The sequence below is a fragment of the Staurois parvus genome, unplaced genomic scaffold, assembly GCF_062004578.1.
Source record: "Staurois parvus isolate SC_StPar_1 unplaced genomic scaffold, SC_StPar_1.0 ptg000303l, whole genome shotgun sequence".
In the NCBI taxonomy this organism is placed as follows: domain Eukaryota; kingdom Metazoa; phylum Chordata; class Amphibia; order Anura; family Ranidae; genus Staurois; species Staurois parvus.
This window is the reverse complement of record NW_028318099.1, coordinates 7,569,418-7,585,800: the sequence shown is the minus strand read 5'-3', so window position 1 is coordinate 7,585,800 and position 16,383 is coordinate 7,569,418. Positions and strand designations below refer to the sequence as shown.

General features: G+C 41.0%; 1 protein-coding gene across 1 annotated transcript in view; it reads left to right on the top strand.

The window, feature by feature from the left end:
- The window catches only part of RTKN2 (rhotekin 2), a 100,676-nt gene that overhangs the window by 68,369 nt on the left and 15,924 nt on the right, over positions 1 to 16,383 (top strand). The window contains exons 8-9 of the mRNA XM_089683205.1: positions 5,419 to 5,525; positions 16,186 to 16,317. Coding sequence (XP_089539331.1) covers positions 5,419 to 5,525; positions 16,186 to 16,317 — 239 coding nt within the window. The remainder of the gene's footprint in view (positions 1 to 5,418; positions 5,526 to 16,185; positions 16,318 to 16,383) is intronic.

The following is a 16,383-nucleotide window of genomic DNA, read 5'->3' as shown; positions in this document are numbered from 1 at the left end:
TGTCCCCTGCTGACTCCAAGACTGAGAGCTGAGTGATCAAAGACCACTGATCGCTCAGCATATTACTTTGGTTGACACCTTGTCCTGTTTGCATACTTATACCACATGAAGATCCATTGTGGCCACCATCTTCCCAGAAAAACTCTTGTCTCCCTCAAGCTTATTACTGGAGTTGACATCTTGACTTGTTTGTATAACTATCCCACCTGTATAACTTTTATATATTTTGTACAATTTGTATGAGACTTGGCACGCTTTCAGACTGGCGACGGTAAAATTGGGCGGCTAAGCTGCAGTTTTACCACCCCTCGGTCACCCACCTAAACTGTCATAATACAGCTGGACAGGGCTCTACACATGCTTTATTTTTTATTCGGGGCACAGAGTTTTATAAGCGACTTCTTGACGTCAATGGGGCTGCACCGCAACCACACGCATAGGACAGGACTGCAGCATGGCAGTGCAGAATTATAGGGTTAATCAAGCAATGAGAAGGCAATATAACAAATTTATAACAATATAACAAGTTAAGTGATGATGGAGCACTGGACTGTGGAGGGAGAGGAAGCAGATTGCTGAGAAGCTGAGCCAGGTGCCAATCCAGACATCTGGGTGGATCCCGACTTTAAAGTCTGGATCTTTCCCCAGCCTGCACCAGCTGAGTGATGTTAGCCAATAGCAGAATTTAGCCCTCTGTAAGCGGAAAAGGGGTCACAGGAGTGCAGAAAGAACTGCACTCCTGCGATCCACAAAAGCAGTACAGCCAAACGAGCTTTGGATGTACTTCTTTTCTTTAACCACTTGCCCTCCAGAGGATTTACACCCCTTCCTGACCAGGCCATTTTATGCGATACGACGCTGCGTTACTTTGACAATTGAGAGGTAATGCAATGCTGCACCCAAATGAAATTTGTATTTTTTCCAACAAATAGAGCATTCTTTTGTGTTGTTTGAGCACCTGTGCGTTTATTTTTTGCGCTATAAAAAAAAAAGACCAACAATTTTGAAAAAAAATATATATTTTTGACTTTTTGCTATTAAACATGTCCAGTAAAAAAATTTTTTAAATCAAATTTTGTCATAACTTTAGGCCAAAATGTATTCTGCTACATGTCTTTGCTACAAAAAAAAATCCCATTTCGTGTAAATTAATTGGTTTATGTGAAAGTTATAGCATTTACAAATGGCGGTGTACATATGCTGGCATTTTTCATTTTTTAAAAAATGTTTAGTAATGACGGTGATCAGCGACGTATGGCGGGACTGCTGCGGGCATTCTGACACTGGGGGGAACTAACTTGGTGTCGGGCATCTCCAGTGACACCAATACAGTGAATAGGGATGTGCACGTGCAGCAAAAGTTGTCCCCCGGGGGAGGAAATAGGCAATGAGGAGGAGACATAATGGATCCTCACTGCCTGTCAAATGCCCTCTAAAAAGCGATCCAATGCAAATTGCTTTGGAGTGGGCGTCAACTAGCCCTAAGGCCCCATTCCCACCTTTGCAGTTGTGACTGAGTGCATGTTTTTGTGCAGCACGTATAGGGCAGCATAGTAATGTCAATGTGCTGCCTTATGTGCAAAACATGCACTAAAGAGCCCTTTTAAAATTCATGCCACACCAAAATGCATGTTTTTTTTGTTACCATGCTTTTGCACTTATTTGCATGCAGAAAAATGCAAGGTGTGTGGGGAGTGACATTAAGAATTAATGGCACAACAGCATGCCTGTAAAAGAGCTGTGTTTTTGTGCATTTCAGGGGCACTTGTGATTTTGTGCACATTTCTGCAATGCACAAATGCCCACCTAGTGTAAGGAGGGGGAGGGGATGTGGAAGGGTCTGAGGAGGAGAAGGGGGGTGTGGGGTGGTGTTAGAAGAAAAGGAGCGATGTGGTGGGTGTCACGATCGCGGCGCCAGATCCCAGCCCTTCTCACCAAACTCGTGACCGAAGGACTAGCCGATCTAAAACCGCGATGTCACGTGCGTAACAATGCCACACCCAGCTGCACTCTACACAACGATTTTCCAGCTAATTGGACCACAATCTATGTACTGGCAGCCTGAGCGATTGTTACTGGGTCAGGTTAATTACGCAATTAACCCTTCACTCTGCCACCACCTCCTTTTTGGACAGAGAAAGAGGAAACTCGGCAATATCAGCTAAAACACTATAATGGTTGAGATTGTCTGCATAATACGGTCACCGCAGGCCGAATATGCAGAGCGTTAAACAAACACAGCGTTCTCTTTAGAGGCAGGAATTCGTAAATTGCAATAAAGCGCTATAGAAACAGTTCAAAACTTTCAGAAGGTAAGATTTATTACTAAAAGGTCAAACAGGTGCAATAAAAATATTTACAGAAAAAATGTAACTAAGAGAGATAGATATACACACACACAGAAACTAACAGGTTGGCAGATCAAAGTTTCAGAGCAAAAGGGCACAGGTCTCCCCAGGTGGTATTTATGTTAAAATGGGAGAAGTCTTCAACCTAGACTCTTAGGCCTGACAGCCTATTTTGTAGTCCGCAGCAGGGGGTGTCTCTGAAGTCAAGGACCAATACCCCGCTTAGGGCGTGGAGGTATAGGTTGATACCTCAACTAGAGCCAAAATCTCCCTTAACTCATATTTTGGCCCATAACTTTCCAGCTGCACAAGTGACATTCCACCTGCGGGTAGATTATTATGCAGACACATCTGAGGATTGATTAGATATGAATTATGAAATTATACACTGTACGGTTCACGAGATCTACTTTTCTGTTTTCCTATGTATCTGAGACAATGCGAGTGACCTATCAAACTGTTCGCCTTCTCGTGGCCAATCTGACGATAGGTCCAGTTTTTATGTAAGTCTCTCATATTCCAAGATATGAAACATAGGGGAGAAATGGATTTTGAAAAGTGTTGATCTGATTCTGTCACCTACGCTGAGTGAGGTTTATTAGATTGGAATCTCTTTCAACTCCTGGGAAAGTTTGCCTTATCTCTTACGAGGTGTTACAATTTGCAGGTTCTTTGGACAGGGAGGCCCCGGCTCCCTTGGGGGGCTTTATAGCTCCTATGACCCTCCTGTGACATTCCCAACTCACACACATACTGGCCAAATGTCGCTGGGCCTCTCTAGGGAGGGAGGGGGGAAGAATGAAGGAGAAATATATTTGTCAGGATGGTTAATCCCTTTGCCAAGATGGAGGTTGCAGCCAAAATGGTTGAACCGCGTCCATCTCTGGGTATACACTGTTACAGTGGGGTCTGAAGAGGAGAGAGGGGTGTGGGGGGGAAGTCTAAAGAGGAGAGAGATGTGGGGTCTGAGGAAGAGGAAAAGAGAGCGGTGTTGGGTGGTCTGAGGAGGAGAGGGAGATGTAGTGGAGTCTGAGGAAAAGAGGGGGTGTGGGGGGGGTCTGAGGAAGAAAAGGGGAGTTGTGGAGCGGTCTGAGGAAGAGAGGCGTGGTGTGGGGGGGTCTAAGGCTTAGTTATCCCTCCCTTTCCCTTTGAACCTGGTTAACCCACAAGACTACTTCTCATCTCTAGTCATGTCACATGTCACATGACAAGGGGAGAGTGAATAAACCCTTACTACTCAGCAGAGCAGCGCTAAGACTGTTGAGTTGCAGTGCAGTTTCTCTGTCTCCCTCCTACAGGCTGGAGTAGAAAAGAAAAACAGAATCCTCTCCCCAGCAGTAGCCGGCCACTCTTCTTGTGACAGGAGTAAATTACTCCTGTCAATGATGAGTGGCACAAGCAGCTAAGTTGCTAGCGTTCCCCTGAACACTCTGCCTGGGGCAGGAGCCTGTATACTAGCACATTATGAAAGACTTACCTGAAAAAAAGCCCTCCAATGGAACACTGTCACGGTTCTCTGGGGCCGTTTGACTGGCCGAGCCATGGTGATGTCACGCCGTACACGCAGGAGTCTTAGGCCACACCGTCCATTGAGAGCACAGTGTGCATGTGCCGGTGACATCACCAACTGTGCTGAAGTAAATTTCTCCTAAACGGTGCACGTTTACGAGATTTTTACAGTAATTGCAGATGGGCTTTATTAAAGGCTTACCTGTTGGTAAAACATGAAAAAATTACTTTACTACCATTTTAAGGTTATGGTCCTCTAACCGCTTCTGCTCCACCCTATAGCAGAAATACTGCTACAGGGCTTCACGGGTGCGCAAAATCACGTGCATATACGTGATTTTGCAGTTCCGGGTAGGGGGTGCGTGCTCTACCCGCGCTGCCATTTCCGGACTCTGCTGTCAATCATCGGGTCCCAGCTGGTGATTCCCCGCCGGCACCCAGTGATTGCAAAGTATCACCGACGGGGGAGAGACTTGTGTATAAACAACACAGATCTCTCCCCTGTCGGCTCCTGCACACTACTTTGTATGGCTTGCATAGCAGTGTCAGTGCTTTTTATTAGCACTAATCGCTGTGTTGGTGTCACTGGGGATGTCCGTAACACCAAGTCAGTTCTCCCCAGTGTCAGAATGCCTGCCCCAATCCAACAGTCCTGCTATAAGTCTCTGATCTCCACCATTACTAGTAAAATAAATAAATTCCAGTATATGTACCGCCATTTGTAAACGCTATAACTTTCACGTAAACCAATTAATTGACACGTATTGGGATTTTTTTTAGCAAAGACATGTAGCAGAATACATTTTGGCCTAAATTTATGATGAAATTTGATTTAAATTTTTTTACTGGACTTGTTTAATAGCAAAAAGTCAAAAATATTTTTTTGCTCAAAATTGTCAATTTTTTTCTTTATAGCGCAAAAAATAGAAAAACACACAGATGATCAAATACCACCAAAAGAAAGCTCTATTTGTGCAGAAAAAAAAGGACGTAAATTTCACTTGGGTGCAGCATAGCATGGCAGCGCAATTGTCAGTTAAAATAACGCAGCGCCGTATCGCAAAAAATGGCCTGGTCCGGAAGGAGGGGGGGGGGGGGTAAATCCTCTGGAGGGAAAGTGGTTAAAAACCTAAGAGTTGTGGCAAGTGCTCCTCTATGTGTCCATAAGACACATGGAGCTGAGCGGCAGCTCCATGATAGAATACATGAAGTTAGAAAAAACCCTTGAGCCTTTAGAACCACATTAAATAGTAAGTTGTCCATGCACAGTGGTTTCTGGCATTTCCAGACGATTAGATACTCAGAACTTTTTACTGGCCACTACAATCTTTTGTATAAGGTCATACAATTTTTCTCTCATACTGTATGCAAACAGTGTTTCTAGATGATCTCTGTGCTGTTACTGGAGAACTGTGCAAACCTTACTGGTGCCACATCATTCTTTTATGCATATGTCACAAATATGCTACATGGTTTCCATCTTGTAACGTTGACATGTATAGATAACTTTTAGGTGTGGTATAATTTTTGCAATTAATTTATTTTACTTTTTGTTATTCAGAGGAATGCTCATTTTGGCTGCCTTTATATGGTAGCCTGTGCTGCCGTTTAGTTGCACAGCCAGCCTGTTTGACAGATGAAGTCATGGTGGGGTTCCTTAACCAAGAGGTAAGAACTTGTTTTAGTAGAAAAAATACTCTGTGGAATTAGGCTTGGTTGCTTCAAATTTGTTACCTCTGAAATTAAATACTGAAACATTTCTTGATTAATCTTCCATAAACTAATTTTTTCATCATTCCATCAACTGTGTATATGTAGAGATTTTCACAGGATATATTCTGAGTATTGAGATACAGTTTGAAGTTTGTTGCTGTGTGTATGAATACTGCTTTACTGGCTAGGAAATGAAAACCTAAAAGGATTTATTATCCACTTCTCTACTAGTGCCATGTATAAATGGCAGCTGGTAGAACGGGATTTTTAACCGTGTTTCTGCATGTGTTCAGCCGGTGACTTGCCTTCTGGTGGAACAGATTCAGTTGACTGAATGTACCAGCACCTGTGGTGTAAGTGGGGGTGGTCTCAAATGTATTATATATTTTTTTGCATGTGTGTAACTTTAATTTTTAAAGATAAGTGGGAAAAAAAGTAAAAAAGAAAAATTAGTTACATCACCTTCTCATCGCCTGATGTAACCCTGTAATGCTACCATGCTGCAGTCACTTGCATTGCACGTGGTTGTGATGCAGCCCCATTGACCTCAATGGATGAGTTTGACATGTGATGCCGCTTGTTAAACTCTGCGCCCTGAGTAAAAAAATTAAGCATGCATACAGCCCTGTCCAGCTGTATTATGACAGTTCAGGTGGGTGACTGAGGGGTGGAAAAACTACCGTAAAATACCCTTTTAACATCACCCATATGAAAGCGTGTAAAGTCTCGCACAAAACAATGAGTTACATAACAGGCCAAGGTGTCAACCTCAGTAATATGCTTGATGGAGAGATGAGTTCTTCTAGGAAGATGGAGGCCACATTTGATATACATATGTGTGGTACATGTATACAGACAGGACAAGGTGTTAACCCCAGTAATATGCTTGGAGCAGAGGTGAGTTCCTGTGAAAAGATGGTGGCCACAATGTAAATAGTAAGGTCCCAAAGTATGCATACATTGGCCCCATTTGCCTTCAGTAGGTTGGCTAGGTGCATACCAAATACAGTAGTTTGTGCTAGTACATCTTGTGTAGGTCTTTGGTTTCTTCATGTATAGCCTCTTTGTGGGTTTTCGTTAATTTCAGGCCTAAAATGTGCATTTTAATGTGTGCAAAGCCTGAAAAAAATGGTAGAAAAGCGGTTAAGAAACCGACATCGCTTTCTAGCATGGAGTGTGGTAATTTTTCTATCAAATTATTATAAGTATTTTCATTGAAAATAATGCAGCATGTTTGTTTGGGTTCCATAGCTGTAAAAATAATTTTCTTAAGCCTGCAATGCATGGGTTGAATTCTGCAAGAATTTTCGTTCGAACTTCGCACAATTAGTGGGCCACAGCAACAGCCAATTTTCGAGCGCCCAACGTGAGTGATCAAGCATGTCGGACATTTTTTGAAAAACAAACCATTTTCTCATCAATGATGGGAGAATCATGCAAGAAATGTAATTGAAAAAGAAAGGAGCGTAAGCTGTGGCCTGGAAAGGAAAGAAAATTCTTGGCCATGAAAATTCTTTTCATTAGCAACATAAGGTGAAATTAAAGGCTTGGTTGGTCAAATTTCAAAATCAATGGTGGCACCACTGGATTACAAAATTTCAGATTTTTTTCAGAATTCAGAAAATTTGTTTGGCATTCAACCCATGTATGGCCTGCATTAGTGGCAATTTTCTTGTGCAATTACACATAAATTGTGTGATTTGTATAAAAGAATTCACCCCATAATGCTTAGGAAAATGCAACAGAAGAGGTAATCTGCTACAGGTGTGGTAGGTCCTCCTTATGGATGATCTTGTGTGTCATTGATTAAACCTTCGGCAAGAATCTGATCAAAGCAGCAGCGTGTATCAGCAATTGTGACAGAAGATGTACAATCCCTAATGTGCATTTTATGTGGCCAAGATAAGAAAATGGTGTGAAGCAACTTAAATATCAAGTCCAGTTGGCTTTGGGCTTTTGTGAAAAATTTGTATTCATTATTCCAGAATGGCATTCTTCAATTTCCTCAATGCGGAAAGCAGTTTTGTGCAGTAACCTAAAGCTAATGACCATAGACTAAATGAAGCTAATAGCTTGTAGCCATCCTTGCTTTTATCACTGTTAAGTCTAGGCTAATGGCCGTAAGCCAGACAGGATTTGAAGAAAAAAAAAAAACAATATAACATTCAGTAAGTTTTTTTTTTTTCTTTCTCTTGTATATAGTAATGAAGAACTTTCTCTATTTTCCTAACAACCAATTAGGTGCTTCTTTTCCAGTTGCTAGGGTGTTTAAAACAAGTAAAGGAAACCCTGATTCATCGTTACGAGGAAAACACAAATTGTTCTTTAGTGATATACACCGAGCATAATAGGTTTGCTTGGAATGTAAAAATAGCAACAGGATAATAAATAATTCATCTTGCACTCCTGTATGTCCATGGTAGCTAATCAGGCATGACATGGTCATCTGTTAGATGATCAGAGTAATTGTCTAATGAATCGGTGTCATTGTAAATACGAAGCCTGCAATAAAGAGTTGTTTCAAAGTATTGTTTATAGTGAAAATATTGTTGGTTATTAGTGGATATAGCCTTACTGTGTGTTTTTAGTGGGGTTTTTTTCCCCTCTTTTCCTTGATTGGTTATATTGACAGAATGGATGTCCTCTTTATGACATCCATGGATTTTAAGGCTTAGGGGTCAATTCACTGAGATATATAAATACCGCATTAATTTTTATTTTTGCAGTGTTTAGTGCATTTTTACACCTTATTTTACTTCAGATTGGATCTCCAGCTCCATCTGGAAGGAAAACGTGTAGCAGTGGTACTCTTACCACTTCTAATTGTATCCATTCCAGCTCAGAGATGCTGGTTGTTAGGCAGCCTGCAACCTCTGGCTGTGCACTGCTCATTTAGCTGTCAATCAAGGATTGTAAACAAAATGGCCTGGACAGCATGTAAAAATGGTGTGAGGTCCCCCCCCCCCAAGTGCCATAGCGCCATAGCAGACCCTTATCTGGGTATGCAGCCTGGCAAACCAGGAAAGAAGTGGTGACAAATATGTGCCCCATCCTGAACAATAACCATTTACATGTGGGCGTCTTTCATCCAATCCTTGCCTGGTTGCTCTGAACAAGGGACTTAATGGAGTCTGGAAGACACCCTTTAACAATAACACCCCTTCAGAAAAAAAAAGGACAATAGAAATAAAAACATCCTTTTATTGAAAAAAACAAACTGATGCTCGCCAAGACCCCATCTCTTCCCTCGCTCTTCTTCAGGTACCCGCCACTAAAGAAAATAGAGGATCCAGGGTCACCAGGGTGACATCATTGAGCAAATATTGACATCTAAGATCTGTTGAGGGAGCCACAACCTTTATCTAATACTGCAGTAGTGCCTCATAGGCAGAGCCCTCTCTGCAAGTAAGCGCCCACTCCTAAAAGTTGGGGGGCTGTTTATTCATATTGTGGGGTCCCTAGTAGTTGCCCCACTGTGACTTGGATGCTTAGACTTCCTCCTGTAGCCTCCATTTTAGACCATTCAGTTAGGCTCCTCCTTCAGATACCCTTCCTCACCTTTCTGGTATTGCTGCACCATTGTGCACTTTCCCAGTTTTAAAAGTAATTTCCTTGCTCTTATGTTAAAATATTAAAACCTCCTTGTACTGCTGAACACTGAAATATCCTCCTGGACATTCAAAATGCAAAAGAAAAGAAGAAACTGCCACACTCAAATGTACATTTGACCATAGAACATAGTTGCTCAATAGTACTAAAATAAACTCTGTAGATAATCCAAACTACAGTAATGATATTTTGAACCCCAGTGACTTGTGAGATATGGCACTACAGTGCATTCAGTGCCCTATTTCATGTAATACAAATAAACCTAATAAAATGTATATAGCACCCAAAATACACTATATTGTCAAAAGTATTTGGACACCCCTCAAAATCATTGGATTCAGGCGTTCCAATCGCCTCCATGGCCACAGGTGTGTAAAATCAAGCACCTAGGTATGCAGACTGCTTCAACAAATATTTGTGAAAGGATGGGTCGCTCTCAGGAGCTCAGTGAATTCAAGCGTGGTACCGTGATAGGTTTCCACCTGTGCAATAAGTCCATCCATGAAATCTCCTTCCTGCTAAATATTCCACGGTCAACTGTTAGTGGTAGTATAACAAAGTGTAAGCAACTGGGAACAGCAACTCAGCCACAAAGTGGTAGGCCATGTGAAATGGCAGAGCGGGGTTAACGCTCTGTTGAAGCGCAGAAGTTGCCAACTGTTTGCAGAGTCGATGGCTAAAGACCTCCAAACTTTGTGTGGCTTTCAGATTAGCACAACAGTGCGTAGAGAGCTTCATGGACTGGGGTTTCCATGGCTGGCAGCTGCATCCAAACCTTACATTACCAAGCGCAATGCAAAGAGTTGGATGCAGTGGTGTAAAGCAAGCCGTGTAAAAGGATGGCTCTTTCCTGTTCCAACATGACTGCGCACCAGTGCACAAAGCAAAGTCCTTAAAGATATGAAAGCGTGTGTTTGGGGTGGAGGAACGTGACTGGCCTGCACAGCGTCCTGACCTCAACCCGATAGAACACCTTTGGGATGAATTAGAGCAGAGACTGTGAGCCAGGCCTTCTCATCAGACATCAGTGCCTGACCTCACAAATGCGCGTCTGGAAGAATGATCAAACATTCCCATAGACACACTCCTAAACCTTGTGGACATCCTTCCCAGAACAGTTGAAGCTGTTTTAGCTGCAAAGGCCAACTCAATATTGAACCCTACGGACTAAGACTGGGTTGCCATTAAAGTTCATGTGCTTGTAAAGGCAGGTGTCCTAATACTTTTGGCAATATAGTGTATAGCATGAATATTCCAATCAAGTGCTCAATTATAAGAGTGACCCGAATTATGAACTCGGCACTATAGTGCACCTCCCCTCTTCCAACACACACTGAATATTGTAAGTCCATATAACAGTTCCTTTATGTGATCCTAAAATATCTCCTCTTCCAATCGATTGCTCCACCTCCCTCCTTATTGGTGCTTCCCGCACTCCCCTCTGTGCCACATACTGAACAATGTTTGTGGACCTCTTAATTCAATAAGTGGGTCTACAAGCACTTCTTACACATATCCAAGGTTTCCTGTCACTCCATTCGTACTTTTTACCTCCATTCTCCAGTGCTCATAGCTTCCATTGCTGTACAGCAACGAGAATGGCGTTGAGAAGTGCTGTACCCCTTAAAATTTTCATACCCCTTAAAATTTTCCACATTTTTGTAATGTTACCAAAAACATAAATGTATTTTATTGGGAATTTATGTGGTAGACTAACACAAAGTGGCACATAATTGTGAAGGGGAAGGAAAATGATAAATGGTTTTCAAAAGTTTTTACAAATATCTGAAAAATGTCGTTTGCATTTGTATTCAGCCCCCTTTACTCTGATATCTGTAACTAAAATCTAGTGGAACCAATTGCCTTCAGCAGTCACCTAATTAGTAAATAGTCCACCTGTGTGTAATTTAATCTCAGTATAAATACAACTGGGTTACTGGGTTAGGTTAATTACGCAATTAACCCTTCAAACTCCGAACTGCCACCAGATAGCTTTGGGACTATCAACCCTTCACAATGTTAGCAAGAACAAATGTGAACACATTCCACATTTTGTCATGTTACAATAAAAAACAAAAATGTATTTTATTGGGGATTTATGTGATAGACTAACACAAAGTGGCACATAATTGTGAAGTGGAAGGAAAATGATAAATTAGTTTTCAAAATGTTTTACAAATAAATATCTCAAAAGTGTAGTGCGCATTTGTATTTAGCTCCTTTTACTCTGATATCCCTAACTAAAACCTAGTGGAATCAATTGCCTTCAGAAGTCACCTAATTAGTAAACAGAGTTCACCTGTGTGTAATTTGTTCACTAATGTTCTCTAACAAACCTCTGATGGCTTCACAGAACAGCTTTATTTATACTGAGAATAAACAGCATCATGAAGGCCAAGAAACACACCAGACAGGTCAGGGATGAAGTTGCAGAGAATTTTAAATCAGGGATAGGATATAAAAAAATATCCCAAGCTTTGAACATCTCATGGAGCATTGTTCCATCCATTATATAAAGAAGAAGAGAGTATGACACAACTGCACACCTACCAAGACATGGCTGTCCACCTAAACTGACAGGCCGGGCAAGGAGAGCATTAATCGGAGAAGCAGCCAAGAGGCCCATGGTAACTCTGGAGGAGTTAGAAATCCACAGCTCAGGTGGGAGAATCCGTCCACAGGACAACTATTAGTTGTGTACTCCACAAATCTGGCCTTTATAGAAAAGTGGCAGAAAGAAAGCCATAAGAAGTCCCTCTGACGAACGCTGTGCCTGACCCCTGCTCTTCTCACAAAGTCTTGACAAAGGACCAGCCAATCTCACACAACGCTGTCACTTGCGTAACAATGCCACTCTCAACTGCACCATGCACAAAAATTTTCCAGCTCGCGTGACCACAATCTAGGTGCCAGCAGCCTGAGAGTCGCTGGGTTAGGTTAATTTACACAATTTACCCTTCAAACTCCAAACTGCCACCAGATCGCTTTGGGACTATCAACCCTTCACAAAGTTAGCAAGAACAAATGTAAACAATAAATGTCTGTAACACACACTGTCACCACAGACCGGTATATTCAGAGGATTACACTGGTAAACAAAATCAAAAAAATTTTCTGTTACAAAAATGAACAGGTGTTATTCTATTTCTGTTTTTGGTTGCAAATTCAGCTGCTTAGAAATTCTCCATCACGTAATGTTTTTGAGTGACATCCAATTGAAATTTACACTGTTGCTTATATTTACAATATGCATATATAGATGTATATTGTAACATAGTCTTCTAAAAGGTATTTGTATATGATTTTCTGTTGTGTTGCGCCTCAGGAACATCCCTCTGAAGGGTCCAACAATAGTCTGCAAGCATACTGGAGCTACACTTGCCCTGGTACCTATTTTCCATTACTGAAATATCCAGATGAAACTGTTCCCCATGTTCATTGCTGACTACTCCTAGATTTGCAGGGAAAAAAAATCCAGGTGTGAATCCAAGAAGTGCATTTTCAAAGACATGTTACATCCCAGTTTCTAGTAAGATTTCAGTAGAGTATCCACTAATTCTGCGTAGTTGTCTGCCTTATTTCCCAAGGAGTCGCGGCAAACAGTCTTAAAGGACTCCCATGCAGCTCTTTCAGTTTCATTCAACTGACCATCAAAGTTTTCATCTTTCATCAGTTTTCTAATGTCAGGTCCTACAAAGATCCCTTCTTTGATCTTCGCTTCACTGATCCTTGGAAATGTCTTTCTTAGATATGCAAATCCAAGTCCACTTCTATCCATCGCTTTTATAAAGTTCTTCATAAGACCCAACTTTATATGGAGTGGAGGTAGATATACTTTATTCGGCTCCACAAGTGGGTCATGTGCACCATTTTTCAGTCCTGGGACTAGTAGTGTTCTCTTTGGCTACTGTTTCCGGATGTAATGATTTTTACTGTCCTACTCACACAGAAATACATGACTCAGCATTTTTGCTTGTACCAGCCAGGCTATTTGGGCAAGGGGCCAGGTAATTATAAATAAATGACTCAACATTTTTGGTTGTGGCTGACAACATACAACAATGGAATTTTTCGTATTAAACCTCTGTTCTACCCAAACAAAACTGTAATGGCTAATTTACAGTAATGTACAAACTTTACTAGAGCTTAACTCCGGAAGTATGGATGATCGAAAAATTCCGATACCATATTTGTAAACCAGAGGAAAAACTACATATGGAACACCGACCGAGCAGGTCTGTGACAAAAATGGTGTTGAACAGTGTTATTATATACAGTAGCAATCTTCAAGAGACAGGGATTCTTTAGTTTGCGTTAAAAGCCTTAGAGATAATTTTAAATTTTTTTCAAAAAAGGGTTATTATTGAAAAGGTCAAATGGTGCAATTAAAATAGTTACAGAAAGGGATATATCACAAAGAAATAGAGAACAATAATACAACAGAGAAAAGAAAGGAGTTAAGGCAGAATGCTTGCAAATTCCTGGTTTTAGCAGAGTCCAATTGTCCAAGCAAAAATGTTGCCGTGGCTCAGAAGTCCGTATAAAATGTTCCTTGGTTGATGGTAAAACAAGAGCTCCCCTACTAGATCCGGTCAGTCCTTTTTTCTATGATATCAAAGGGGTGTCGCCTGAGAACAACTGACCAATCATCTGGTTTAGGGGATGGGTGTTAGGAGGTCACCAAATATATGACCAAGTCCCAACTACAGTTTCATACTAATATTAACAACTTCCAATAAGTGCAGGTGGTCTAGTAACTGGCAGATTATTATTCAGAATTATGTTTTGAACCCAGGGATTCCAAACACAGCTTACCTTTGTAACTCAGGAGGGAGGAGACTGTTTTCTCCCCTTTCCTATGTGCTTACATAGTCATGTATGACCTTGATTTGTTCGGCATGATGTTCCCTATTCAAATCTATACCTAATAATGTGCCCTGTTCCTGATGAATTCTATTAATTGTATGTGGAATTGTTACGTTGTGGAATAGACATTTTATAGCATGCTCTGCATTCCTAGAGCCTTAATGGCCTTACAGGTCATGTGCGATGGCTTGACTGAGTTATTTTACGATAGGGCAGAGGAAAGTGTTTTTATGGTTTGTGGAAACAGACATCCTGCCAAGACTAATTAGCTGTTTATAGCTCTGGTCAAGTCTGGACACTGCTTCTCTTTGTGTTTTAATTAAGATAAGAGGTTCTTTTGAAGTTCCTTAAGTTACAGCTACAAATTCCATAGTTTGCAAAGGGGAGGGGTGGGAGTAGGAACACTGCTCATAAGTGTTGTCGCTTACAGCTACCATGTCTCTATTGCGCACAATCGTTACAGTCCTGTTTGCAGTTTGCGAGAAGCCATATGAGGGACACAGCAAACATGTGGAAGAAGGTGCTCTGGTCAGATGAGACCAGAGTTGAACTTTTTGGCCTAAAAGCAAAACCTTGTGTGGAAGAATACTAACACTGCACATCACCCTGAACACACCATCCCACATGGTGGAAATGGAAACATGGTGACAGCATCATTGTGGGGATGCTTTTCTTCAGCAGGGACACGGAAGATGGTCAGAGTTAATGGAAAGATGGATGGAGCCAAATACAGGGCAATTTTAGAAGAAAACCTGTTGGAGTTTGCAAAAGACTTGAGACTAGGGCGGAGGTTTACTTTCCAGCAGGACAACGGCCCTAAACATAGAGCCAGAGCTACAATGAATTGGTTTAGATCAAAGCATATTCATGTGTTAGAATGGTCGAGACTTAAATCCAATTGAGAATCTGTGGCAAGACTTGAAAATTGCTGTTCAAAAATACTCTCCAGCCAGTCTGACAGAGCTTGAGCTATTTTGCAAAGAATTGGCAAAAATGTGACTCTAGATGTGCAAAGCTGGTAGAGACATACCCAAAAAGACTTGCAGCTGTAATTGCAGTGAAAGGTGGTTCTACAAAGTATTGACTCAGGAATACAAATGCACGCCGCACTTTTCAGATCTTTTATTTGTAAAAAACTTTGAAAACCATTTATCATTTTCCTTCCACTTCACAATTATGTGCCACTTTGTGTTGGTCTATAACCTAAAGCCCAATAAAATACATTTACGTTTTTGGTTGTAACATGACAAAATGTGGAAAATTTCAAGGGGTAGGAATACTTTTCCAAGGCACTGTATTTTGGATTTTTTTTTTTTTTTTTTTTTTTTTTTTTTGAAGCTTAAGGGTTTTTTTTTCCTTTTCTGTCAATTTAACTTTAATGCTTTGAGGGTTCTCTCATCTATGATTATCTAACCAGGTAACATCCTTCCTTTATGAGCCTCTCCTTACCTAAAATCAAAGGCTGAAAGTGTTCAGCTTAAGCCTCCTGCTGCTGTTTGGTTGTTTTGTCTTTGTACATGCTATGTCTGCCCAACTTTCTTTCCCTGCTAGACATACAGTATCACTTGCTGCAGCTGTTAGACATTTTGGGGGAGATTTACGAAAGCTGGTTCATTCAGAATCTGGTGTACCTGTGGATGGTAGCCAATCGGCTTCTAACTTTAGCTTGTTCAATTAAGCTTTGACAATGAAACCTGGAAGCTGATTGGTTTCCATGCAGAAGTGCACGAGATTCTGAGTGAACCAGCTTTAGTAAATCCCTTTGTCTGTTTTGAATTTCCCCTTAAGAATGTTTTGTTTTTTTTGTATTTTTTCTCTTGGACTTTGCCCAATAAATATTTCTTGTTGACCATGTTATTTCTTTCTCTTATCTCCTATTCAGGTAGTGTGGTTTTCCACCTGTTTTTAGGTTTATTATCTGTCCAAGGCATAAACTCTAAAGGTTAACGTTCATGCAGGTTAAAGGTTTTTTATTTTCTGGTATCCCAACCTCCTGTAGGCAGTAGTATAACCTGACTCTTTAAGAATTCCTAAATTCCTGTGCCCCTTGATAAACTTCAAGAACATAATTTTTATGGTTAAGTACAAGGCTCTTATTTTTTTGACTGAATTTTTCAGTTTTGATTTGTGATCGTTCCAGGAAATGGTTGGTGGTGTTCGCAGCTGCATCAAGCTATACTGTGTACTGAAAGGTGCTAATCTTCACTGCTACTATACTCTAGAAGAGATTGAAGCAAAAGTTGAACCAACAATGATCATTCCTATTAACAAGGTATGCTATGTGATTTCATCTCAATTTAATTTTTTTTTTTTTTTTTAGGTCCATATTTGTGTAGTT